At 48.3% G+C, this 27,141-nt stretch overlaps 1 protein-coding gene across 3 annotated transcripts; it reads right to left on the bottom strand.

The window, feature by feature from the left end:
- Positions 1-140: 140 nt before the first annotated feature.
- USP30 (ubiquitin specific peptidase 30) lies at positions 141-27,141 on the bottom strand. Of its 3 annotated transcripts, XM_078060858.1 has the most exons (14): positions 26,892-27,139; positions 23,673-23,782; positions 22,418-22,600; positions 17,479-17,582; positions 13,044-13,142; positions 12,403-12,448; positions 11,014-11,108; positions 6,363-6,422; positions 5,780-5,866; positions 5,116-5,196; positions 4,797-5,016; positions 2,856-2,976; positions 2,139-2,452; positions 141-1,714 (listed from the first exon to the last, which is right to left on the bottom strand). In XM_078060858.1, exons 1-13 carry the CDS (start codon positions 26,972-26,974, stop codon positions 2,188-2,190), a joined length of 1,554 nt encoding a protein of 517 aa, XP_077916984.1. In that variant the 5' UTR covers positions 26,975-27,139; the 3' UTR covers positions 141-1,714; positions 2,139-2,187. The 3 variants fall into 3 exon arrangements, with proteins under 3 accessions (XP_077916984.1, XP_077916985.1, XP_035941874.2); XM_078060859.1 differs by having other exon boundaries at positions 141-2,452; positions 12,403-12,445; positions 26,892-27,141; XM_036085981.2 differs by having other exon boundaries at positions 141-2,452; positions 26,892-27,138.

Here is a 27,141-nt window from a genome sequence, read left to right as displayed (position 1 = left end):
GAGGGAGCTGGCTTCTCTTTTCCCAACAGGGAACATAGGAAAGGCTGCATCCAAGCATGGGGCTTATTACCTAACAATGCAGAATTCAGAAAGAGGATGGTTGTATCAAGTTGGTCAATTATGAAAGAATACCAGTTGGGTTTTTTTTCCTAACAAAAAGATTCTTTTATTACTATAATACACAGCAGATACAAAAGGTACCTTTAGCAAATACATAAATCAGAAGTTATTATGGCATAAACTACTAGTTTAACTTAGGTTTTTGCCCAGAGAAGCCGCTCTGTAAATAACTTAAAGCTAGAAAGATGAGGTGGCTGCTACTTAATGCCTAATAATTTACAAAATGAGGAAGTCAGCTTTAAGTCCGGGTCAGAGACCGTGCATGGCCACCCCGGTCTCTGACCCGCCATCGGCTTACAGCTGAACGTTCCGGGCCCGGCATCTCTTTAACAGCAGATTTCAAAGGGGAAACGGCGGCAGAAGAGCAGTTACTGAAAGCTACAGTTTTGCAGCACGGTGTAAGGGTCACATCATCGGGTGTTTGTCCCCCGGACTCAGGCAAAACAGCTGTACTTGAGGCAACATGAAAGCCAGGGCCTGCAACGGAACCGGGAAGGAAGCTTCACGCTGCTCCTCTCTCCCGGACGTCCGGGGCCCGGAGAACCTTCCACAGTACGTTCAGTCGGTCGAGAGTTGTGAGTCCTCGGGGTGCGTGCTGGGCCCGGCGGGACGGCGATCACCCGGGCCCCTTGTGCTCTTTGCGGACACCCAGGCCTGGTCTAGCAGCGTCTGCCAGCCCACCCCCACCAGGGGAAGCCCGGTTCTCAGCCTCAGCCTCACCTCGGGTGACCTTTTAAAAAGTTCAAATTCCAAATCTTTAAAGAGTCCGTTTGAATTTTTTTTAATAAAAAACCTAGCTAGAACATAGATACCACTGTGTCCTCAAACTTCCTGTGGTGCTGGGCTGCGTCCATGAGCCTTCTCCCAAGAGGGAAGAGAATGCTCAGTACAGTCTTTGTACAATAAATGTAGAGTATGGACCTATAACAAAATGACAGTACTAGATGATCAGCTGTAAGGATACGTTTTTTACAAATTGAAAACTTTCTTCTTTTTTGTGGAAAGGGCTGGGGTTTGGATGCTCGCTGAGCCTAAGCCTACCCTTGCCAAACGAGGAAGTCCGACTGTGGCCCTGCGGTCAGTGCCCTTCCAGAGCCCAGCTCCTGAATCTCACACAGCCCCCAGCTGCACCTGTAGACCTCGGGAGCGCTGCAGGGGCGACAGAGTTAGAAATAACCGTCCACGGGGGGGTGGGGATGTCGTGTAAAAACTGGCTTTGTCCAGAGCAGAGGAGGTGCAGTGGTTGGCACGGATGCTGCCCTGTGCCCACTGTTCACGCAGGTGGATGACAGACCATCGTCACGTCTCCCGTCCAGTGTGCCGACAGTAAGAGCAAGCGGGAAGCAGCTCACAGCTGACGGAGCAGCGGAAGAATCCCCCCCACCCCGGGGGGGGGGCAGATTTGGCAGGTGCACTTTGATGACAGAAAGAATCCAAAGATTAGAAAAGACCCACAAAAAGAGAAGGCGGGTGTTCTTCAGGCGTCTTTTAGGCGTCCTGTTGCTCTCCGCGGAGAAACTTGGAAGGAGCAGAGCTTTTCTCAAAAGTTGTTCAGAGGACTCTTAGACAATGTGTATTTTCCAGAATGGACGTGCTACAAAAGCAATCGAAAGTGAAAGGCACTTTTTCTTCTAAATTGTTGCCTTTAATAATTTCACCAATTTTTGGGGCCTGCTTATTAAAAATAAAAGATCTATGCTGAAACCGATTGGAGGATTAGACAAAGTTACCTCCCCTCTGAGAACACCTAACATAGCCGAATATAAAAAAGGTGGCTTCCAGAACCGGATTTCTTTTAATTACCTGTATCAGGTGAGTAAAAAGACGTTCTAGACAGAATGAATGGTCGGAGCACAGTGAGGACACCACCCAGCGCATGCTCCCAGAGCTGTTCAGGGGGCCAGATTTGGTTTGAACTGGGGGCCAGCGGCTCCTGCACGGAGCCTGCTCTGAGAACACACCAGAAGGCTGAGGACTCTAGCGGGCCACCTGCGCACGCACACACAGCCACATCTTGCCTGGTTCCCGGCCCACGTGGACAGTGCCATCGGCTCTCAGGCAGGGCCGTCATTCTTCGGACCTGTACTCCCGGCCCTGGGGCTGCATCTTGGAAAGAACACGCTCATAAAACAGCAGGTAGGCGCTGGAGGACAGGACCTCCTGCAGGCTGGCCTTGCGGACCGTGTCGTCGGAGATCCACAGCCACTGGTTGCTGGTTGAAAGGGGGTTCTTGGCCGACGGCGGGGACCGTCGGTAAGTCACGAAGTGTCCCGAGTGCATGTCTCCGTGGTGGACCACAACTGCCATCAGCCGGAAGAGGTACGTGGAGGAGCTGAATGGGAGGAACACATGCAAGCCGTTTACAGATACAAAAAAGAAGGGTCATGGGCAAAACCGAAAAGTGAAAGAATCCTAGCTGTTCAGTGATGGGGGACTGATAGAGGGTACCTCCATACAAGTGAACACTACACGACCCTTAAAATGCAGACTGATGCATTCCCACATATATACACAGAACACATATATTTAAATTTTATGTACTTCTAGAATTCTTATTTTTAAAGTGCTTTCCAGTTGGGACAAAAATAAACAGGAATGTGTAATAGTGAAATTACACCTGAAGATGAAAGAAAAATGTCTGCATTGTCATCCGTTTCTGTGCAAAGCTAATTCTGGAAACCAAGAGAACCAGCAGCTATGAGAAATGAAGACTGTGCTTCTCCGGGGCGGCTCACCTGTAGTCAGGAACCACCGGGAGCGGGAAGGGCATCGGGCCTGGCAGGGGCGGCAATAAAGATGGGGAGCAGGCTCCATTCATAAAAATGTGTGTTTTCGGGCCCCCGGGCTGATCCAGAACTGCAAGAGAAAAAGGCCCAAGGCAATTACCGCAACAGTGGCTGTAGGAGAACACACCGTGCCCTCCGTTACCTTGAGTTTAACTCCCCAACAATGCTGCAAAGAGAAAAACAAGTTCATTTTGTGTTGGGTTGATTCCTACCTTTTTGTCCTTTTTTTCCAGATTTTATTTATTTATTTGAGAGAGAGAGAGAGAGGGAACGGGGGAGAGGGAGAAGCAGGCTCCCTGCTGAGCAGGGAGCCCAACATGGGGCTCGATCCCAGGACCCCGGGATCATGACCTGAGCTGAAGGCAGAAGCTTAACCCAGGCGCCCCTACCTTTTTGTCCTTGACTTTCTTAATCCCGAGTAAGAAAAGTGGGTCTAACTCCTGGTCTGCTGCTCACTCTGACAGCTTTGTGAATCTTGAAGCCCCCGTCCCTGTTTGCTAAAGATGCGCCAGAGTTAAGCTGCAGCTAATTTACTGGCATTTCAACCTAAACCAATGTTTCTCAACCCTGTCACTACTGACACGTGGGCTGGGTTAACTCTTGGTTGTGGGGCTGTCCTGGGCATCGTAGGAGGTTTCACAGCATCCCTGGCCTCTACCCACCTGATGCCAGTAACACCCGTCTCCTTGGTTGTGACAGCCAAAAATGCCACCAGCCACTGCCCCATGTCTCCTGGGGGACAAAACTCCCTGATGAGAACCACAGACCTCAACATTCTCTATTCTTTAATTGCCAGCTTCTAAAGAATACCAACATGTAACCGTGTTGATAAATGTTGATGGGTGTAGATAAAATAACGAAGGAGATCGTGACCTCTCTTGCCCTTTCAAGTGCCCTGTGCAGGGCCCTGTGAGTACCCAGCAGGCCCCTGTGGGCCGTACAGGAGCCACAGCGAGCATGCTGCGACATGCGGCCGGGGGAGCAGGGATCCAGGCTGAGGCGGTCCAAAGACTGAGCCCTCTTCCCACCACGGCTGCTCTGACGTTCGTCTACTGATCTGCTGAAAAAAGGCAAAATACAGTCTCCCTGTGAATGGTGTCCTGCCAGGCCACGCAACCGTAGAGGCGAGAAAGAATAAAAGCAGCAAGGGACGCTAAGTCAGGAGAATCCGGGGTGCGGGGAAGCCAGGCCTCCGGCTTGACTGGGAGCAGGTGTGGACAGGGAGTCTAGGCTCAGAGCCCTCAGAGTCGGTGGGTTTTCCTGGTCTATGTAATTCTAAAGAACTCAAGGAGTTAGAAAAGATAGCTTTTAAAAACTGCCCAACGCTGCCTTCTGGTGCCCATCCTCCCAGTGGACTGATGTTTGCTCCGTGACCAGTCATTTCACCTCCTGGGGCCTCGATTTTCCCCTCAGCCAAGACTGGGGGCAGTAAGAGCTACCTGCTCCCGGGGCGCCCGACTCAGTAATTAGTCTCAAGTGAGGAGAGCAGTGGAGCTAGATCAGTAAGGAACTCAGTAACGAAGACATGATCTTTAGCCAGAACTTTTCCTCCCCACATCTTTATAAATGACATGACCCTACGGGGCGGGGTGGGGGAAGAAATTCTTTGGAATGCTAGGGGCCAATTACCATTCTGTCAGCAATCTTAAGTTTTTCTTCCCATATTTTTTCAACTGTGATACCGTTTTTAAAACCATACACCTCGTTACTATGTAAGTTTAACCTCTTTTAAGGAATCTTCCCTCCCGTACCCCCAGTCCTGCTATTCTCAAGAACTTAAGCAACTGCTGGACTAGCTCCCCTCGTGGCATAAGGGCCCCAGAAGGTGGTGACACCAAATTCCCTTTCCCTGTGCTGTAAGTTCCGTGTGTTAGCCCCTCGGGCACACACCTGATCTGGGGGCGGCCGGCCCGTCCTGCAGGTCCAGGGTGGGCCCGGCGGTCTCACTGGGCTTGGGGCTGTGCTGACCAGGTCTGTGCCCGAGGAGGTGATACTTATAGATGTCCATCATCAGGAACTCGTTGAACTGCACGTGCTCATGCCGCTTCAGGGGTGTGCCGTGGCTGGACCAGCTCAGCCGCTGCAGGTGGATGCACAGACACTGAGGGAGCTGCAGGGACGGGACAGAAACCGGACGTGGCTGAGTGTCGGGGGCGGGACACAGGGGTCCCCGAGGGCAAAGCCGACAAGGCGTGTGGGGTGGGCTCACCTTGCCTAGTTTCAGCTGTTTAACAAAGGTGGTCCTCTGGTGTTCCACCTTCTCCCCATTCAACGTCCCTCTGGCTTCGATCTGAAGTAAGGGAAAGATCACTCTGCAGAATTTCTTGAAGTGTAACATCTGGGGAGGGCCACAGCCAGGTTGGTGTTACACCTGTATTCAGTTGGCACCTGACTTTGACCTGCGAAAGGAGCTCAGCTGCCCAGTTAATTGTAAGTCGTTCTCACTGTTTTAATCGTTAAGTAACAGTGACAGTGGGGACAAGAGAAATGACAGTGCGATGCAGGAACTCTGCTGTGGTGCATCATCTATTTTGTTCTGTGTCCTCAGAAATTCTGCCCACGGTTCCTCTTCAGAGGATGACACACGAACGCTCAGGGGAGTCAGGCAGGTGAGTGTCGGTCGGGGGGCAGGGGGGAGGGAGGTCCTGTCTCAAAGCACAGCACTCAGGGTTTTTCTTTAACTATTCTGCAGATGAAGTGAACTCATCTGGGGAAGAGCTACCAATTTCCTAGTCAGGTTACGTGGCTGTGGCCGAAAAGCCCCCCTGGGTATAGTCAGAGGAGCTCAGGCGAGCGGTGAGCGGTGGTGTGAGAGGTGCTGCATCGGGACACACAGGCCCGCTGGGGGGTGACACCGGGCATTAGAGGCTTACCTGTGTACAGTTGTCACATACGACGTCCCGCACAGATTCGGATGAGATAAAGTGGTGAAGGCAGTGGTCCAGGGTCAGTGGATGCCCCTTTAGCACCAGAAAACAAAATTCATGATTACAATTCAATTACAGTGAAACTATTAACAGAAGGCAATGTGATCCCAGAGCTTTATTTTTGCTTATATGGGCAATAAAGCTTCACAGATGCAACTGGACGTTCCCTGAGCATACGTGGAGCTCAAAGCATCCTAGACTTGCTATTATTGGTGGATTCAAGGCTATGAGGACGTACGTAACACTGCAGAAACTTACGGACTCCCACACTGTTTTAGAGATCTTTGAATTTGAGGTTAATACGTGTGTGTGTTGAAAAAAGCTGAAATTCCTGCAGCCAGAGAAAAACCATCCACTTTCTTCTCCCGCCAGATCAGGCCATGGTACCACACATTACAACCAAGACAGGTTCAGCCAACCATGTGTCTGAGTAATGCATAGTACCTTGGCTACACAACATGTCTCAAAGCCCGTTCTGATTTGAATGTCTCCAAAACAGACCCCAAAAATACCATCACTCGGTACATACCCACGTGGCAGCTGGAATACTCAGTGAAAGGCTGTCGAAGGTATCAAATCGAACAGGACTCTGAAACAAACATTGCAGAAAATCCAGAAAGGACGTAGGTTCAAGTCAGAGCTTTAGAGATGGGAAGACACATGCCTATGAAACAGTGTAATATTTAGATGCCCAACACTGACATATTGAAACACGGTGTACCTACCTAGAAGCAAATTCTATTACAAACAACCCTGTCAACGTCAGAGGTACAGTGATACTGAAGGACAGCTTATAAGGTAACTGTAAGAGAACATACCTGACCCAGCAATGTAGGAATTTTATCTTCAGGAAATAACCATGGACAAAACTATGAGGATGTTCATCCCGGCATTATTTATAACAGCAAAATGTGAATAGTTGAAATTTCTAGGGAATGATTAAATAAATTACGTCATGTCCACAGAACAGCATGCTCTGTTCAAAATAGCATAGTAGAGGAATGTGTGAGTGTATGGAAAGATGTGCCTGTTCTGTTATTAACTGCAAAAAAACCCAGATGATAAAATAGGGTAAGAGTTGCTGCTTTTGGTGATGGCAGAGGAGCTTGGCTAGACTAGCTCTCCTTGAGATAATGCATATAAATTCTGGACCAAAACAAAACACAACCGTTTGGATGACTGGAGAGCTACTGTCAACTCTTGGGAAATAGGAACTCCGCGGTGAGATTTGCATTGTGTAACTTTTCGCTTGAGGGAACTCCCGGGTCTCTGCAGTTCAGTGTCAGGTGGCAAAAAGCTGCAGTCTCACAGGATGGAGGTATCAGAAGACAGAGTTCAGGGCTGGTGCAGAGGCTCGGGGAAATCCCAAAAAGAGGGGAGCCACCAAGAGCATGAGCCCCCAAATCAATGTATAAACCCTGCCCAATTCCAAGGCACGCACATGCGTGCGTGCGCACCCACACAAACACACCCACACAGGGAAACTCCAGGAGCCTGGCAAAAAAGCAGAAGCTAGAAGCTGAGAAAACTGCAGATTTTGCTGCCTGACGTGGGGAAGACAGTTTGGCTTTGAGCTCAGCCAAGTTAACTGCACATCAGAACAGAATTCGTTATTTTTCAGAGAAACATAACAGAATCCAAAGTCTCTACTACAATGTTAAATATGCAATAAAAAATTACTAGACATACAGCACAAAGAGGAAAATGTGACCCATGGTGAAGGATCCTATGGATGACCTGGATACTGAAATTAGCACAAGGACCTTAAAAAGAATTATGGCAAATAAGCTCAAGGACACAAAGGAAGACAGTTATTTAGTCCTAGTGGGGGACAAATGGAGAGTCTCAGCAGATAAATGGAAACTATAAAGAACCAAATGGATATTATACAACTAAGAACAATAACTAAAATGAGAAGTTCGCTGGGGGGCACCTGGGTGGCTCAGCTGGTTAAGCCTCTGCCTTCGGCTCAGGTCATGATCCCAGAGTCCTGGGATCAAGTCCCGCATCGGGCTCCCTGCTCAGCAGGGAGTCTGCTTCTCCTTCTCTCTCTGCCCCTCCCTCCTCCAGTACTGGCACTCTCTCTCTAATAAATCAATAAAATCTTAAAAAAAAAAAAAAGGAAAGAAAGAAAAGTTCACTGGACAAGCAAAGCGAAGATGGAGAAGAGTCCATGAACTTGAAGATAAGTCCATAGATATTACCCAGTTTGAAGAACGTGGAGGAAAGAGGTTGAAGAAAAATGAACCAAGCCTCAGTGAGCTGTGGAACAATATCAAGCAGACCAACACGTAGAGAATGGGGCATAAAATTTTTTGGAAAAATAATGGCCGAAAAAAATGTGCAAATTTGGTGAAAAACATAAATGTACAGATTTATGAAATTCAGCAAATTCCAAGCAAAGACAAAGAAAAGGACACCTAGGCACAGGGTGCACAGACAGCTGAAACTCAAAAGTAGCAAGAAGATCTTATAAGCTGGCAGAGGAAGAAAAGTGACACTCTACGGACAGGGGGGCGCCAGGAACGATGCCGGCTGTGCCTCAGAAAAGGTGGAGGCCAGAAGCCAACAGAGCAACACCTTTACAGTGAGGAACTGAAAGTAACCGAGGCAGGCGTGCGGGCGCCCCCTCCACGGTGGGGGGTGGGGTGCGGCTGGGAGAGAGAATGACCCTGAGAGGTAGGGCCCTGGTTCTGCTGCTCTGTGGCATCGGGCAAGTCGCATTTCCTCGGGGGGGGGGGGGGGGCTCTGACTGGTGGGAACAGGGGTGGAAGCTCAAGAGCAGACAAGGCCCTGGAGGGTTCGGCTCCGCCCCCGGAGGGGAAATGTCACCCTCCCACACAGGCTTCTAGGCCTATCTTCCTGCTTTGATGCCACATGTCACGTGTCAGCTATTCTTTGCCTGATGCTCAAGTGCAATCTGTAGACTGCTTCACACGTAACAGGTGGCCGTGGCGGGGATCAGAAGGAGGTGCGCAACCAGCAGCGGGTGCATGGGGGTGGGGAGAAGAGCGGGGAGTGAGGAGAGAGTGCAACTGCTGCAAAGTCACCGGTCACAGCCTGAGAGCCTGGGGTGCATCTGAGAGGCTCCTTCGGCCCCTGCCAGGCTGCTCAAGAAGCAATGTGGTTTTCAGAGCTAGTGGGCAAGGTGTGGAGAGTAGAGACTTCGGGAAGGTCTGATTTCCTGCACTACCCTCCACCTAGATCTTCCCCTCCATCTCCCTCCATCGTGAAACAGCAAGTCAGCGGTGGGGGGCATCTGGACATAAGGTTTCCGGGTGCTGTAAGGTGATGCAAGGCAATCGCTACCACAGACTCTGCCTGGCTCGTCTTCCCCTCCACAAACTGAGACGACCTTCCGTAGTCATCTGCTTCCTAACGAGACTCCATGACTGGAAACAGAGGCCCCAAATGACTTCAGTCAAAAAAACAAATAAACCAAATCAAATCGAACCTGAACAACAGCAACACTGTCAACCCCCCAATCTGTACCAAACAAAACTATTCCTGGGGGGAAAAAATAGGCAAAAGAGAAGCATTTTCATATAAATGAAAACTAAATGAATTTGTTGCCAAGAGATATAAGAAATGTTACCAAAAGATTATGAGACAAATAGAAAACAAACAGTGAACTAGCAGACCTAAATCCGACCACATAAAAATGTTAAATGTAAATGGACTAAACACACCAGTTAAAAGGCAAATTGTCAAACTGAACCCAAATATATGCTATCTACAAAAGCCACACTCTAAATACAAAGACAAAGTTAGGTCAAAAATAAAAGAACAGAAAGAGATATCCTATAGAAACACTAGTTAGGGGCGCCTGGGTGGCTTAGTCGGTTAAGCATCTGACTCTTGATTTCGACTCAGGTCATGACCTCAGGGTTGAGATGGAGCCTAGCATCAGGCTCCACGCTCATCGGGGAGTCTGCTTGAGAGATTCTCCCTCTCCGTCTGCCCCTCCCTCTGCTCTCTCTCTTTCAAATAAGTAAACAAATAAAATTAAAAAAAAAAAAAAGGGAAAGAAAGAACCACCACTCAGATGGAAACTAACCAGACAAAATAGACTCCAGGACAAGGAGTCTTACCAGAGATAAAAAGGGACATTTTATCAAGACAGTGAGAGTAAACGCATCATAATTAGCGTTACATAATTAGTATGTACCTTGGTGGGGGTGGGGAGGATGACAAAGTCTCATAAAAAATTCCGCAAAAATAAAACTGAAGAAAGAAAAAGAAATGGATAATTCTAGGAAATATTTAAGGAAGAAACAATACTGATCTAAACCCAAGTCCTTCAGGAAATGGGGGAAGGAACACTTCCCAGCTCATGCTATGAGGGTGGTATAATCCTCATAACAAAACCTGACAAGACATTACGAGAAAACTGTTAAGACCAATATTCCTCATAAACAGACACTAACCTCCTTTAGATAATATCAGCAAACCAAATCCAGTAATATATGTAAAAAAGTACATCACAATAAAGTGGAGTTTATTCCAGAAACACAAGCCTAGTTTAACATTAGAAAAATCAATCACTGCAACTCACCATATTAATGGAATAAAAGAAAACCATGATGCTGAGTGAAAGAAGCTAGTCGCAAAGGACCATGTACTGTATGGTTCCGTGCATACGAAATATCCAGAATAGGCAAAACTATAGAGACACAAAGTAGGTTAGTGGTCGCCTAAGGCTAGAAGAGTGGGGGAAATGGAGAGTAACTGCTAATGGGCACACGGTTTTTTTTTTTGGTGGGGGTGGGGAGGATGACAATATCCTAAAATTGATCGAGGTGATAGTTACGCAATTCTCTATTTTTGTATTTATGTTGGAAATTTTCCAAATAAAAATTATTTTAAAACGCTGAAAGCAAAACCCCCCCAAACCCCAAAAACCCAACCAAACAACAGAATCTGTTGTGTCTACTGTCAGTATAGACCCAACCTTGAGACGCAGCTCCTGCCAGTGCACAGTGGGTCTGCTGCTCTCAGGGCAGAAGATGCCACCCGAGGGTCACTGACTAAAGGGAGGCGGTCTGTCCACTAGGTGCGCAGAGCCCAGGTGACCACAAACGCCACCGACCAACGTCAGTCCACACTCTCTAGATGCTTCCCAAGTCTCGACTTGAAAGAAAACCTCGCCGGAAAATATCAAGCGCTGGTACTGTATTTACCTGGTGTTCACAGTGTTTGCAGATCATGTTGCTCGTCAGCCTTCCATGGAAAGGATGCTGAGATTTCCAGTGATTGGACGTGGGGTGAGGTGAGCCTGGAAACACAGAACATGTCTTGCTATGCCACCTCGAGCCCTTTGGCACCAACCTCCAAACTCACCCTCCTTTTTAGTATTTCGTAGCAACTCCCTCTTTAGGAAAAAAAATGTTCCTGAAAAGTAAACTGAAATAGCTTTCCTTATTGACTTCCATCAAAAAGGCAACCCATCCCCTTCCCAGGAGAATTTATGCAAGTCCTTAAATGTGGTTTCTGTATAATGGGTACAGCCACATTTAAAAAAGGAATTTATACTATATGTTAACTAACTTGAATTTAAATAAAATCTTGAAAGGAAAAAAAATGAAATAAAAAAGGAACTGGTGTTGAATAATATATTTTCACAAACATTTGCTTAAGATGTTTGAGATGTCCAAGAAAGGATACCACAAGGGAACATTCCAGAAAGTGAGATAAACTTCTGAAAATCATCAGAATAAGCAACTTCTGAAAAACTGGATTTTTTTTTTTTTTTTTTTGGATAGGACAGGAGTTGGAGGAATCAACAGTGTGGTAGGCTAGTCAGAAACACACGCCCTAGAGTCAGGTGGCCCTGGGCTCTATCCTGGCTTTGCTTCTTATTAGTTTTATGACCCAGGAAGTCACTTCATCTCTGTGAACCTCGGTTCACTGGGAATGGGGACAATGATTAACTCATTATCCCCACGATCAACTGGCTTTGCTTCTTATTAGTTTTATGACCCAGGAAGTCACTTCATCTCTGTGAACCTCGGTTCACTGGGAATGAGGGCAATGATTAACCCATTATCCCCACGATCAACTTCGCACCATTGCTGTGAGGCTTAAATGAGATGCTACGGTGCCTGGCAAACAGTTTGGGCCTCAAAAGATAATCACTGTTATTACTACTGATGCACAAAGGAATTCACGTGTCTTTCCTTTTTATTTTCCTTAAGTTTAGGTCTTAAGAAAACAATCTCCTTCTAATGAGGACTGTGATCATTTGCTGAGGATATGACAGTTTCAGCCTAAGAAGCTCCTCACAAGATCAATTCAAGAAGGTAGAAAGGAAACCCCTGTTTGAAGTAGAAATAAGTCTGTTACTTTTTTTCCAGGCAGGAAACTGAGCAAGGCGTGAGGGAACAATTCAAGATGGCCCAAGGGAACAAGATAGAACTGTTTCTAAAACCCAAGTTCCTTTGCAAGTACACACAGTTCAAGTTGGACTGGATGTGCCCAGAAAAAAAGTTATTGTTTTTGTAAACAAGCAAATCATTGTCACATCTCAAAAGTACCCGTCTTGCGTCTTATAGTTCGAGGGGAATGATTACCTCTCGTGCGGCAGGTTATTTGTTTAGGAGTTACTTCTGGCTGCTGCTGTAGGGAAAAAAAAAGGAAAAAAAAACAGACTGAAAACCCAGCTGCAATCCCTTTTAACCCCCTCACCTGCTCCTAAAGCTTACAAGTTTCTCTGCTGGTTGCACCACTTAAACCCAATTTTTAACCAGATCCTGAAAGTAGCCCTGATGATTCTCTCTGGTTGGGTACTGTACCTAATCCTTCATCAAATGAAAAACACATTTCCTCTCTCTGGAATATTTCCCCCCACCCCTTTATTAGTTAACTTTTATCAACTCCCTAATATTTATCATGTTCCAGGGAAATGAGGATTCATTTAGCATTCCTATGGCTCCTTGTTCCCTGTATTAAATAGGGGGAAAAATACCTTTTCTTCTCAAAGCCACCACAAATTGCAGCAATGAATCATTTTAAAGAGCCCTGACAGCCCTAACCAAAGTCACCAATTGCAGAGTTTGCAGCATAAGACAATCCCCCAGCCCCACGCCCACTCTTGATTTTTACTGAGACTTACTTTTGAGTTTAGAGTTGTACAAAGATTATACTCGTGCTCTCTATCTATCCCTATGAAAATGCACAAACCACACACGTCTTGGAAATACCAAGGGCTTACCTCCAGGGAATGCACATCAAACAAATGGGTGACCCGGGGCTGCCGGTCCCGCTCGTCTTCCAGGGATGAGGTAATGACATGGAATAACTCGTGGGCATCCTGTCAAAGGGCAAAGCAGCTTAAGAGAGGCCCGAGGGGGCCCTGTGTGCACCACCAGGCAGACCCCCTGCAGCTAACGGGGCAGAATTTGCTCCTTTTTTTTTTTTAAAGATTTTATTTATTTATTTGACAGAGAGAAACTCAGCGAGAGAGGGAACACCAGCAGGGGGAGCAGGAGAGGGTGAGGCAGGCCTCCTGCCAAGCACGGAGCCCGATGTAGGGCTCAATCCCAGGACCTGGGGGTCATGACCTGAGCTGAAGGCAGACGCTTAACGACTGAGCCCTCCCAGGCGCCCCTCTTTTTTTTTTTAAGATTTTATTTATTTATTTGACAGAGAGATAGAGAGCACAAGTAGGCAAAGCAGCAGGCAGAGGGAGAGGGAGAAGCAGACTCCTTGCTGAGGAGAGAGTCCAACACGGGGCTCGATCCCAGGACCCCAGGATCGTGACCTGAGCCAAAGGCAGCCACGTAACTAACTGAGCCACCCAGGTGCCCCTGCTCTCCACCTTCTCAAGGTTCAGCCCATTAAATGCAAATTTATATGCCAGACATTTTCACAACAAAGGCCCTCAACTAAGGGGCCCAAAGGGAGAGAGAAGGAAAGCAAAGCCTGTTTCAGCTTTGTCAACATGGCCCTGGCCTCCACGCCACCAGACTACTCCTTTTTTTATTGCAGTAAAGTACACACACGATATCCAAGTTGCCATTTTAACTGTTTTTAAGCATACACTCCTGTTGGGTTAAGTACATTCACACTGTTGTGTGACCATCAACACAACCCATCCTCTGAACTTCTCTAGCTTCCCCAACCGAAACTCTGTCCCCATTAAATACTGACTCCCCACCCCCAGCCCCCAGCCCCTGGCGGCCACCTCTCTCTGTCCCCAGCAATTGGGCCACTTGTGGAAACTTGGATAAGGAATCATACACTGTCTGTCCTTCCGTGACTGGCTTATTGCACTGAGCTCAATGTCTGCAAGGCTCATCCATGGTGTAGCATGTGCCAGAATTTCCTTCCTTTGTAAAGTTGAATGATATTCCATTGTGCGTGTATATGAATACGTAAGTACGTACACGTATACATATTCTACTGCATGTGTACACACACACACACCGCATTTTGTTTATCCATTCAAGCGCTGCTGGACACCGGGCCGCTTCTACCTTTTGGCTGTTGTGAATGACCGGCTATGTATATGGGTGGACAAGTATCCGCTGGAGTCCTGGCTTTCAATTCTTTTGGGCATACACTGGACGTGGAATTGCTGCATCATAGGGCAGGGGGCTGCTCTCCCCGAAAGCCAAAGCCATCCCTGGCTCTTCTGAGATGGGTCGGTCTCTCCTCCCCTGAATTCCGGAGGCACTGGCCCGCTATGCTCTCCCTGCAGTCACCAGGGTGATCTTTTAAGAGGCAGATGCCTTTCCTCTTCCGCTTTCAACTTCCCAGTGCTTTCCCTGGTGGGTAAGTCCCCACCCCCAGCCGGCCTACAAAGCCCGAAGACCTGATGTGGCCCCTCGCCCTCCCTGCCTCGCTCACCAGGCCTGCGCCCTGGGGCTCCTCCCGGCCCGTGAGCCAGCACGCACATTCCCACCTCGGGGCCTGCTCTTCCCGCGCCCTGGCTTGAGGAGCCCGCCCCCATCTTCACACAGCTGCCTCCTTCTCATCCTTCAAATTTCTGCTGAAAAGGCACGTCCTGAAGGAGACCCTCCTGCAAGGACCCTCCCTGACATAAGAAGCCCCCCCCGCCACCTCCTGCCGGTGCGGCTACCTCCAGCACACACCCCAGATCCCGAGGACTCTCCGTCCCCCCGCCTCAACCCCAGTCTGAGCCAGGCCATCGGCCGCCCGGACGCCAGCAACGGCCTCCCGACCCTCCTCTCTGCTCCCTCTGCCCCACTATGGTCCCTCCGGGACAGCATGTCCTGTTCAAACACAGACCAGGTCAGAGCAGTCCCTGGACAAGGCTGCCAGTGGGTCCCACTGCACACAGAGCAGAAACCCAGCTCTGGTGCAGAGTGCCCGGGGCCCTGCACAACCTGCTGCCTGCCGAGCCCTGAGCCCCTCTGCTGCCCTCCTGCCCCTGGCCACAGCCACGCTGCCCCCTTGCCCTTCCCCAACGCGGCATCCTTAAGGTCTCACCCTGCGCAGGCCCGTCTGGAACACTCTGCACCCAGCTCCTCACAGGCCTCCCTTCTTTTCAGACTTCAGGTCTCAGCAAAAACCTCGCGTCTCCAGAAGTGCCTTCCCTACCTAAGGGAGTCTCCCCACTGCTTTTTGCCCCCCACCCCAGCTCCACGCCCCCCCACACTCACACTGGCACGTCAGCACGCTTCTCTTCTCGGTACCCCTTTACTGTCCACAGTCCTCCACTAGAACAGGAGCTCCCTGTGAGCAGGAGCCCTGCAAGTCCTGTTTGCCACCACAAGCCCAGGCCCTCGGCAGGCCCCGCCTGAGGCAGGCATTCCATAAACATTTGTGGCCCGTATACAAGAATCCCCTCCCAGGCCATGAACGGCAGTTAGCAAGAGAATGATGAAAGGTTCAAAGATAAATAAGGCAAAGGGTAGATGGGGCCGCCTGGCTATTTATCTAGCAGCGGTGCTCCTGCCTGAAAGGGGAGCAGCTTTTCCGGGAGGCTCACAGACAAGGCATCTGAAGCAGGAGCAAGGTTTCCCCAGGGAGAAGAATCCCAAGACAGGCTGGAGTCAGACCCAAACCCTATTCCATCACCGTCGGCCATGGAACTACTTGGCCTTGACAAAAGGAATGCCTCGAAGAAGAGGGTGGAGCTTCACTGTGCACTTTAGCATGAGTGGCCCGAATCCTGCCTCTGCCACTTAAGGAGCTGTGTGACTTTGGGCTTCTCTGAACCTCAGTGTTCTCATCTGCAAGATGGGGACAGTAACAGTGAGACCTTACAGGGTTGCTATGAGGATGAACTCCGAGAATTCACACGAGGCAAGCGCTTGGCCCGATACATCCCCCACAGCTCTAGCTCCAGACACTGGAAAGTGCTGTTGACTGACGGGATCAGGAATAACGAAGACGTGGACAAGGCCCCGGGCCAGAAGCTCCGGCTGCCTTCAGAGAGGAAGAGGCCGGCGGCCTCTTTCCCTCGAATGCTACAGCTGCGGGGCTCAGCTGCAGGCTGAGGCTGCTGGAAACACTGCCCAAGAGAACTGGCACGTCAGTGGGTCCTTGACACAAGAGCGGGACTTAGACAAGGTATTCGATGTCCCTGGGGCTAAATCGCAGTCACTCTCTCAGGTTAGAGAGAGGAAAATGCAGCTAAATCATGGCAGCTACCAGAGGAGGATTTAGTAAGTATTTTCTAAATGGAAAAACATTTCAATATACAAGGGATTCATCGAGATGCCTTGTAAGAAAGTTGATACCATCAACACCATGTTTAAAAAGGAACACCTATGTGGCTTCAGACTAAAATGGAAACAGAGGTAGTCTTTATAAAATAAGGCCAGCTGGAGAGCTTTCCCACCTCACTTTCCAGCATTTTTAAACGCTTTTCACTCCTGTCCCACGCTTTTGGGAGCCTAAAAGCCGTCTCCCATTTCTTGGATCCTGTGTCTGGATGGTGGAAGCAGAAGCAGCCAACACAAAGCTGGCCAAAGCCGGCCCAGGATGTGGCCAGGGAGGACATACCCGCACATCACTGGAAGCTAAATGACCTGTCCCTACAACTTCACTGTCTCAGCTTTGGCCTCAGACTCACCGTCCGTACTAGCGGTCTGAGGAGGAGGAGGGTGGTCAGGACCAAAAAAGGCAGTGAATCTGTAGTTGCAGGAAAGGGGGTACGAGGGGCTGGCGTAAGGCCCTGGGGTTCCTCATGACGGCTGCTCAAGGTCGGGGGCCACTTCAAGTAATCTAGCCTCGAAGAATGATTTTTTTTTTTTTTAAACGAGGGTATGGTTCAAAAAAGGGTCTCACCTGAACCTCTAAGCTTCTAAGGTAAAGCCACCTGCTGCTCTCTGAAGGATCCAGGTAATCAAGTGCAAAGTCCCTCAAGGACGAAAAGGAGGCTCGCTCTTTGGCAACTGTTCAAACCCTATCCTGCTAACCTTGCCACTCACTGGGTAAAAAAAAAAAACAGAAACAAAAACAGCTCTCTTTCTCCTCTGATCGGGAGAATAGGAACAAAGTTCATGATCTGGTCCCAGAATCCTAAACTGCCCCGGAAATGTACACTCAGGCCAGGCAAGTACAAGGTTGACACTGGCTTTTATTCCCCATGCTGCAGCACGAGGCTAGTTTCCAGCCCTCGCTGCCAGCTCAGGCCCCAGCGCATCAGCGGGCAGGATTCTGAGTGGGGTGTTCACCTGTTCTTCAAACGAAGAGATCTGCCATCTGTACGTTCGTAAGACATCCAACAAGCAGCTCGCATCTAAGACCTCGTCGTCGGTGACTTCTTGACAGGACAGAGCTGGGAACCAAAAAGGTAATGCAAGTATTAGATTGCATCACTAGCACGACGAGAAACCAGGAAACCTGCCCCGCACAACGTATCAAAGCTAATTAAGCATCTCACTGTAAAATTCACCTTGGAACTACAGCTCTTTCATTAGTCCTCTTTGCAGCCTTACCCAAGGCTTAGGGGGCTGTTAGGCACTCACTGCGTGTTTCCCGAATGAACGTGATTTTTCATGAGCCTGTAGCATTTAAACGAAGTAACTGATTTCAGCTATTTGAATTTCCATCATCGATATAAACTGTTGCAAGATTCCTGCTGAGTCAAATGGTTTTTACTCACAGTTCTGAGGGCGGGAGAGCCCTTACACATTCATCTAGTCCAGCCCACGCTCAGTGCTTGACTCCCCGCTACAGGACTCTCTCTGAGGCCACAGGGCCTTCACCCGTGTCCGTCTCCCTGGAGTTTCTGATGATCATGGTAAAACAGCAAGCCATACATGGCAGCCGGAAGGGGGCTGCTGAGTGGTTTACCTTCCCTTCTTTTTTTTTTTCCTCTTTTTCTTTTTTTACATAGGCTCCACGCCCAGCACAGAGCCCAACGCGAGGCTTGAACTCATGACCGTGAGATCAAGACCTGAGCCGAGACCAAGAACCAGACACTCAACCGACTGAGCCACTCAGGCGCCCCTGAGTTTACTTTTCAGTCATCAGTAGAATCAAGCCTAACGAACAAAAATAGAAGTGTGAGGGGCTTATGAGTTTATATTATAATTACAGCTAGATCAAGGGCTGGCAAACTTTTGCAGTCAAGGGTCAGACAGGGGACATTTTTGGCTTTGCGGGCTCTGCAGCAACTACTCAACTCTGCGGCTGTAATACCACGGCAGCCGTAAAGAGCAAGTAAATGGGCACAGCTGTTTCAATAAAACTTTATTGACACGGGGCGCCTGGGTGGCTCAGTCGTTAAGCGTCTGCCTTCGGCTCAGGTCATGATCACAGGGTCCTGGGATCGAGCCCCGCATCGGGCTCCCTGCTCGGCGGGAGGCCTGCTTCTCCCTCTCCCACTCCCCCTGCTTGTGTTCCCTCTCTCGCTGTGTCTCTCTCTGTCAAATAAAATCTTTAAAAAAAAATAAATAAATAAAACTTTATTGACAAAAACAGGCAGTGGTGCAGACGTGGCCCACGCGCCATAGTTCGCTGATTCCTGATCTTGCCCGCCCCCTTCCATAGTATATTTCACTGGGCCAGTACTGCTAGAGTGCGGGAGTAAAAATACAGGGGCCTGCCACCACAGGGCAGCTTCCCCAGTTCAATTAACTCCGGGAAAACTAAGCTAGCCTGTTTCTTCTGATTTGCACTTAGTGAACTTGAGACATTCCTTTGGCTCTGACTCGGGAGGTTCTAAGCAATGCCACCTCCATCCCTACCTGAACGTGGTGGTGACTCGGGGTGGTAACCTGGGGAGAAGCAGCAGCCCTGCTAGCCAGTGCTAAGTCCTGAGGCTCGCCTTAACGGGGCGGACATAGCCTGGGGTCAGACCTCTACCCTCCAGAACAAAGGGAGCCCATTACGCAGGCAACCGTACTTCCCTTCTTCCTCCTACGCTCCCCAGGCAGCCTGTCGGTTAGCTTTTCTCCTCTGAAGGAAAATTTTAATGTCCCTCTTAGCCTAATTTTGCCTAAAATGCTGTGGGGCGATCTGGCAATGTCTACTATTTTTCCCATCCTACAATTTATATCCTAGCAATTTGACTCTCCCAGGATCTATGCTAGGGAAACACAGGCTTGTGCGCACTAGGGGCACAAACAAGAACATTCACTGTAGCCTGTTTATGACAACAAGGCCCTGGAGGCACACAGCTAAATAATAATATCTTGACGTTATGGATACTGTGCAACGGTGAAAGGGAATGAGGTCTGCAAATCACATATCTGATAAGGGATTGATATCCGGAACATATTAAGAGCTCCCGAAACACAACAATAAAAATGCAGACATCCCAATTCAAACATGGACGAGGGACTTGAGTAGACATTTATAAAATAGAAACAAACACAAAAAAACCACAACAATACAAATGGCCAGAAACACGTGAAGACTCCTACTCAATATCACTTACCAGTAGGGAAATGCAGATCAAAACCACAATGAGATGATCACTTCACACCCATGATGGCTACTATCAAAAAGACAGACTAAATAACAAGCATTGGCAAGGATGTGGAGAGCTGGAGCCCTGCATGCACTGTTGGGGGGAATGCAAAATGGTACCTCTGCCCTGTAAAACAGTATGGCAGGTCCTTAAAAGAATTAAACAGACTTACCAGCTGATCCAGTAATTCTGCTTCTAGGTATATACCCAAAAGAATTAAAAGCAGGGACATGAGTAGATCTTTGTACACCCATGCCCAGGAGCATTATTCACAATAGCCAACGGTGGAAACCACCCAAATGTTTCTTGACTTATGAATTGACAAACAAAATGCAGTGTGTACACACAATGGGGTATTATTCATACGAAGCCTTAAAAAGGAATGGAATTCTGACCCATGCTACAACGTGGATGAACCTCAAGGACACCATGCTGAGTGAAATAAGCCAGACCCACGAGGACAAATACTGTATGATCCCACTTCTGTGAGATACAGAGTCAAACTCAGAGACAGAAAGTAGGACAGTGGTTTCCGGGGCCTGGGGATCGAGGAGAATGGGAAGTCACTGCTTAAAGGATACAGTTTCAGGATGGGATGATGGAAAAGTTCTGGTGAAGAGAATAGTGGGTATGGTTACCCAACAATGTGAATGTACTCAATGCTACCCAATGTGTACTTAGAAATGGTGAAGATGGTACATTTTATGTGATGGATATTTTATCACCATTTTTTAAAATTGGGCAATGGGAATGAGCAGGCAGCCCACAGAAGACATAAGACCGATAAACTCACAAAGAGAAAGAAATGAATGAGGTGCGGCTACGTGTACTGGAACGGACATTTCTCCAACACGGATATTATTATGCTATTTGGTTATGAAAAAACACAAATGAAACAATATGTAATTTCTATGGGTGCTTAGAAACATATTAAAATGCACAGAAAACAGTTTGGAAGGATACACTTGTATTTTACTTTGGCAAAGAAATGAGGGGAACAGGAGTGGGGCAGTGATAAAGGGAACTGTCACCTTATGTGTGATGCTTTAACTTTTACCAGCAGAATGTGTTCATGCGTTACTTGCGGAAGTAAAAATTATCTCTAAAAACCAAAATAAATGACCCTGAAAAGCAGAGGCAGGGAAGGGAGCCTAGATTCCAGGTGTAGTTGCCCACACGGCTCCGGTTCCCAGCTGTGGGTCATGCGTGTGAAGAGGGGGGAACTGGCAGTCACACTAGGACACGTCCTGAACCTGCGTTATACTGCCCGCATTTCAGCTTTCCACTCTGGGATGGTACTTGTTTAAAACAGGGGAGCAGAAGAAATTACTTTCAACTCGCCTGTTATACAGAAGAGCAGAACTCGCTTTCTGTGTCAAGCTGAGATCACCTGGGAACACGTCTCCACAAAGCAACAGTGAGCCAAGTGTTTTCTAAATCCAATTTTTTTCTGACTGTGAGAGTAGTATGTGCTTATTGTTGAGAGCTTTAGAAATATGGTTGTTTTGTTTTAAGGTTTCCAAACTGTCAAATGGCCATAGTAAACATTTTGGTCTTCTTCTGTCCAGCCTTTATCCGTGGAAATCTTGGCTTTGCTGAAGTCAAATTACAACATATTTCGAACAACACTCTTTTAAACTTAACATTATAGCCTATGCCTCTCCCACATTAACAACAACAACAACAACAACAAACACTTGACAAAGATGATTCATAATGGCTATGTAATATTCCAGTGACTGCTTAATCATTTTGCTGTTGGGACACCCACACGCTCTCCTCCCCGGCCTTCCTTTGTAACCAGGTGTTGGGAAATCTTTGTGCACATCACAGCATTTCCCAAATCGTGTTCTGTGGACTGTTCTCGGGACGTTAAGAGACGTTATGGGAGGAAAAACTAGTTCTACAGGCAAAAAAGCTGGTTTAAAAATGAAGGTGGATGGATGACGGCTTCAAGCCCGTGCCAAGCTTGTATACATGTGATTCCCCAGCTCAGGGCAGCTGGCCAGCCACTCCTGAGCTCATCTGCTCTTACAACTCTATTTCAGGCTAGCGTCGGTCATGGTCAACGGAATTCCTAGGTCAGATGGTACTGAGCACTTTGCAAGCTATCACCGTGTTGTTCCAAGCTGCTCTCCATAAAGCCGGCCCTGGGTCACACCACCACCGGCACGTCTGAACGTGTCGTCCAACAGCTGGGCAGGACTGTGGAGTTTTCGGTCTTTGCTGACAGGCGACACAACGATAACCTCACCGCTATGTTATTTCTATTTCTTTGATGATGGCCAAGTTGAGTATTTGAGTGCCCCTTAGATACTCTTCGTATCTACCTAAATACAGTCTGTACTATTTCTTCTGCGAACCACCTTATTTCTTAGGCTAAGACGCTTGTTTTTTTCTAAACTTTAATTAACCAGAGGACTTCTTACAATCAAAATGCTTAAGTGGCAGTGGATTTGTTCTCCTCCCTAAAAAGCTGTTAATACACTGACAATTTTTAAAAATAAATGGTTACATCTTTAAAATTTTTTTTTTTAAATAGCTGTTTGTATCTACTGGGCCCTCAGTGTGTTTTGTTTTTTTTCATGATGATCTGCATGATCTTTTTTCACACAAAAGCTATTAACCCTTTGCCTGTCATTTGGGCTGCTGCTTTCAAAATGCACACAATCCCCTTTAAGTTCCCAGCTAGATACCTTTGAGGAGGTGCAACAGCGTTAAGGATAAATACTGGTGGGGGGGGGCCTCCTTCTGATCCTGGGTGTACTGGGTGGTGAACTCTTCCAGCCACTTGATGAAAGCGGGGCAGGCAGACAGGCCTTGCAGCAGGGAGTTCATGAAGCAGGTGTTCCCTAGGTTGACAAGGCCAGGCACCAGCCCTGAAAAAAGTCAGGGGAAGAAGAGAAAAGCATATCACATTGGACCTGCTCTTTCTTTCTCTCCCATTTGGGAGCCAGACTTTCTGCACTGGAACCTGACACTGAAAATCCCAATCTCAGAAAGTCCTTATCCACAGACGTCGGGGGCGGGGGGGCGGCGGGGGGACCAGACATTCTGTCCGTATGGAGGCCTGGTCCCAGCGCTGCTCCTTCAGAAGACTGGAAGCGACAGAAGGACAGGTCCCCTGTCATGGGTTACTCCTGACCGCCACCACGGTGTCTGGCACGGTTTGTACAAAACACTTCGTAACATCTCTCTCTCTCTCCTTTGATAAGAAAGCAACGTCAGAACAGAAGAAAACAACCGTTCTTTTGTTGCTCCCCAGGACAATGATTTTGTTCTTGTAATCAGTGCAAAAGACACCACCATAGCAATTCTGATCAGTCTTTCTGCAGAGAGATCGACAAAATCTGACATACTTCCCTTTTCTGCTGAAACTTTTCCAAGAAACTTTTTATTAGGAAAGTTCTCACGCATGCATAAAAGAAGAGAGGATATATCATCACCTCCAATCATAACCACCCCCAGATTTAACGATCAACATTTTGCTATACCGATCCCTTTGTTTGTTTGTTTGTTGTGGCTGTTCTAATCAACAACAGGGAGAGCAGCATTTACAAAAGGGGGCTTCTTTTAAAATAAGGAAATAGAATTTTGTATTAAAGACGCTAACTGGAAACTCTTCCTAGCTGACTAGCAGCTCGGCAGTGAGACCACAAACGTATCACACGATCAGTCAGCCGCACTGCTGAACAACACAAGCACCAGATGAAGGAGAACAGTCAGACAGTTAAGCCACGTGAACTTTTTCGTGACAGAGCATGTCTCAAACTCAAGATTTGAGGGGGGGGAACAGAAATCTTTGCACTATAGGGTCTAAAATAATGAGTCATTAATTTCTGCTTAAAAGAAAGCACTGCCCGAAAGCTGGAGACACAAGAGAACAAAAAATGCCCACCCCTTGTTGTACTGTTGTGGGACAGTGGACGGGGTTAATGACCTCATTCTTACCTTTCCTACGCTTCTTTCTTTCTGTAATAGGACCCCAAATCACATAGATTCCTGCGGCAAGAGCAGCAGCAATTCCTCCTATAACACCCCAGTTCTTCATGACTTTATACCTAGAAAGGAAAACAGGTTCACTGTCTTCCCTCATCACAAACGCAGCGTGTGTAAATACAGATACAGGTACGAAGAAATAACATTTCATCAAAGTAACCGACTGGCCCACCCAACAGCTAACTTTCAAGTCGAAGTCATCATACAGTACAAGATTATGTCTTGAAAATCAGCTATGTTCAGACATTAGGATTTAAAACCTAAGTCAGGGCACAGAAGCCCCATCTCACGCAGAGGGGGAGCCCAGGTTTGCCCCTCTTACTCTGCCTCCCACACTGGCGCCACACTGGCTACCTCAGGGCCTTAGCACGGCTGCTCCCTTTGCCTGGAATGCTCTCCCCCTCCCCGGATCACTGCATGGCTCTCTCGCTCACCTCCCGTGCACTTCTAACCAACAGTGAGCACCTGCACTCCTGGTCCCTGCTACCCAGTGCTGCGTCTTCTTTTTACCACCTTCTGCCACAAACATTCACTTATTAACTACGGTTATTGTCTGTGTCCCTCACTGGAGAGCAAAGTCCCTGTGGGCAGGGATCTTTGTCTGTTTTACTCACTGACATATCCCAAGTCTCTAGATCATGCCTGGCACCTGAGAGGTCCCTAACAGTATTTACTGAATGACTGGATACTGGAAAAAACATATAGAAATGAATTTATCTTTTAGATTATTAAACAGGGAGGAGGCATACAATAGCATAAATGATCTTCTAAATCTTTACTGAATTAAAAATTTCTTGAGACTTGACTTAAGCACTGAAGTTATTCTTTTACTACAAATAAAGACATTTAAGCAATTTAAAACACTGTTTTTATACAAAGTTATGTATTTCCACCAAATAAGACAAACGATATGTGTGGGAATATATGTATGTGGTATGTGTTTGATATGTGTGTGTGTGTGTGTGTGTGTAATATATTCTTATTCCAGTATTTGGATCATATGAATATTGTTTTGAGCTCAGCTCAGTCAACATTAAACCAACATCTTCCTCATGTCATAACTAATATGATACATAACTGACAACTGAATTCCAAATAAATCTTTGATCTCTGAAGACAGAGTCAACAGAATGCACACAGAACTTGGTTAAGAAAGGGGCGCTGCATTAATCTGGTTCGATTCTGGCTCTGCTATTCCTTAGAGGATCATTTTAGCTTCTCAGGCTCAGCTTTGTCACCTGTACAATGGGGACGACCATGAGACCTACCTAGCTCATGGAGTTCTGAGAATCAAACAAGCGCTAGGGCATAGGAGGCAAAGGTAAGGGCTTAATAAACATTAGCTGCTATGATTATTAAGTATTATCATCTCAATTTCATTCGGGAAAGTTATCCTGGAATTTCTTAGTGCTTTATTGTGCCGACTTCCACGCAACAGGTGTATTAGCAAAAGTGCCTGGAAAGGTTAAAAAGAACCATCATTGAAATTCTAAAGCACTTTACAACTGCTTTAAATCCCCTCAGCAAACACTAATATTTAAGGGTGCATACTCTATGGCCAGGCACTGTGATCATCTTATCTCATCCTGAAAACAATCTCACAGGTAGGTTCTATTATCATCTTCATTTTCTTTTCTTTTCTTTTTTTTTTTAAGACTTTTATTTATTTGAGAGGGAGTGAGAGCACAAGCAGGGGAAGGGGCAGAGGGAGAGGGAGAAGCAGACTCCCCTGCTGATCAAGGAGCCAGAGGCGGGGCTCGATCCCAGGACCCTGAGATCATGACCTGAGCTGAAGGCAGACGCTTAACCGAATGAGCCACCCAGGTGCCCCTATCATCTTCATTTTCTTTCTTTTTTTTTTTTTTCATCTTCATTTTCATGTTAGAGATGTAGCCAACTTGGTCAAAGTGAGTGAGGCAGCGTGGATCTGAACTCATGCCAAGTCTGTGCTTAAAACCACAAACCTCGTGAGGGAAACAGAAAGACAGTGTCGAAGGGATGGGAGAGAACTTGCCCAGGTTCCTCAGCAAGGTATGGACAAAAAAGCCCAGTGAAATTTGGTGACTCTGGAACCCCCATTCCTCTGCAAAATGACAACACAAGGAGAGCAGTGGGGTCTGGGAATAAAAAGATCTGTCTTCTCCCCCAGCTCTACTGTGAGGTCAGCTGGAGGGCCACAGGCAAAGCCATCTGAAGGCCTGTTTCCCACCTACAGAATGGGGGCACTGGACAGGATAGCCATTAAGAGCTCCTGGCCCTGGACTAATAAGCTCTTTAAACCTGCTCCAGTTCCAGAGGAAAGCAGCTAGGCTGAGCAACAGGTCTCAGTCATTTAGGGTCAGTAATGGGGGTGCAGCGTTCAGCTCTCAAGACTGGAGCCCATGGGAGGATGAAGAAAAGGGAAATAGGGACCCTGACAGGACTGGGGGCCCATACTATTGGGGTTCCTAGCAGGAATGGGAGACCTTAACAGGACTGGAGGCCTTTACAGGTTAAGGGGTCCTGATCTGTTCCGGGACCCTTGCAAGATAGAGATTCACTAATAAGACTGAGGACCCACAAAGAATAAGGGATCCTTGGCTTAACTGGGGGGTGGGGGGATGACAGGAATAGGGGTACTGACAAAATGGGGGAAGGGCTAGCAGACCTGGGTCGCTTTGCAGGGCTGTGAGAACCACGGCAGGATTGGGGCGCTTGGCAAGACTGGGGAACGCTGGCGGCCCAGGGAATGACAAGACCGGGGGGCCCAGAAGGATTGGGGGTACCCTGAAAGGATTAAGGGGTCCTGGAAGGCCTGCGCGGCACTGAGAGGTCTGAGGGGCACTGGCAGAATTCGGGGCTTTGACAAGCCTGAGGGTGTCTGGAAGTTCTGGGGACAAGGACAGGACTGGAGGAGGCACTGGCAGGTGGGGGGCAGGGCACTGAGAATTTGGGGCGCTAGCAGAACTGGGGAGGGCTGACAGAATTGGCGTCGCCGAAGAACTGGAGGGCCTGGAGGCCCATCCGCCGTCCCGCTTCGGGGCCTGGGCCTCCAACCGAGCCCGACGCAGAAGCCTCCGGAATGCTCGCTCCGGCCCTGGGTACCCTGCCAGCGCCGGGAAAGGCCGCCGCAGGCGCAGGCTGGGGACCCTGGCCCCGGCCTCTCCGGCCGCCCCGCCCCCCAAGGCTCACCTGACGGCAGCCCCGGTCCGCAGGAAGCGCTGGATGGCCCGGTCGGCCGCGGTCATCGCCGCCTGAGCCCGGGAGCTCAGCATCGCGGCCGCGCGGGAGACCCGCCGCCGCCCCCGCCGCTACCACCACGCTGGATGGAGGGCTCCCAAGGCTCCCGAGGCGACGGAACCCGCAGCCGCAGTCCCAGCTCCTCCGGGGAACGTAGGACGAAGTACGGGCTCCCCGGAGAACCGGAAGCAGCTGCCGCCGG

The sequence above is a fragment of the Halichoerus grypus genome, chromosome 13 (genome assembly GCF_964656455.1).
Source record: "Halichoerus grypus chromosome 13, mHalGry1.hap1.1, whole genome shotgun sequence".
Taxonomy (NCBI): Eukaryota; Metazoa; Chordata; class Mammalia; order Carnivora; family Phocidae; genus Halichoerus; species Halichoerus grypus.
Note: the sequence above shows the minus strand (reverse complement) of the source record. Positions and strands in the feature narration are given on the sequence as shown.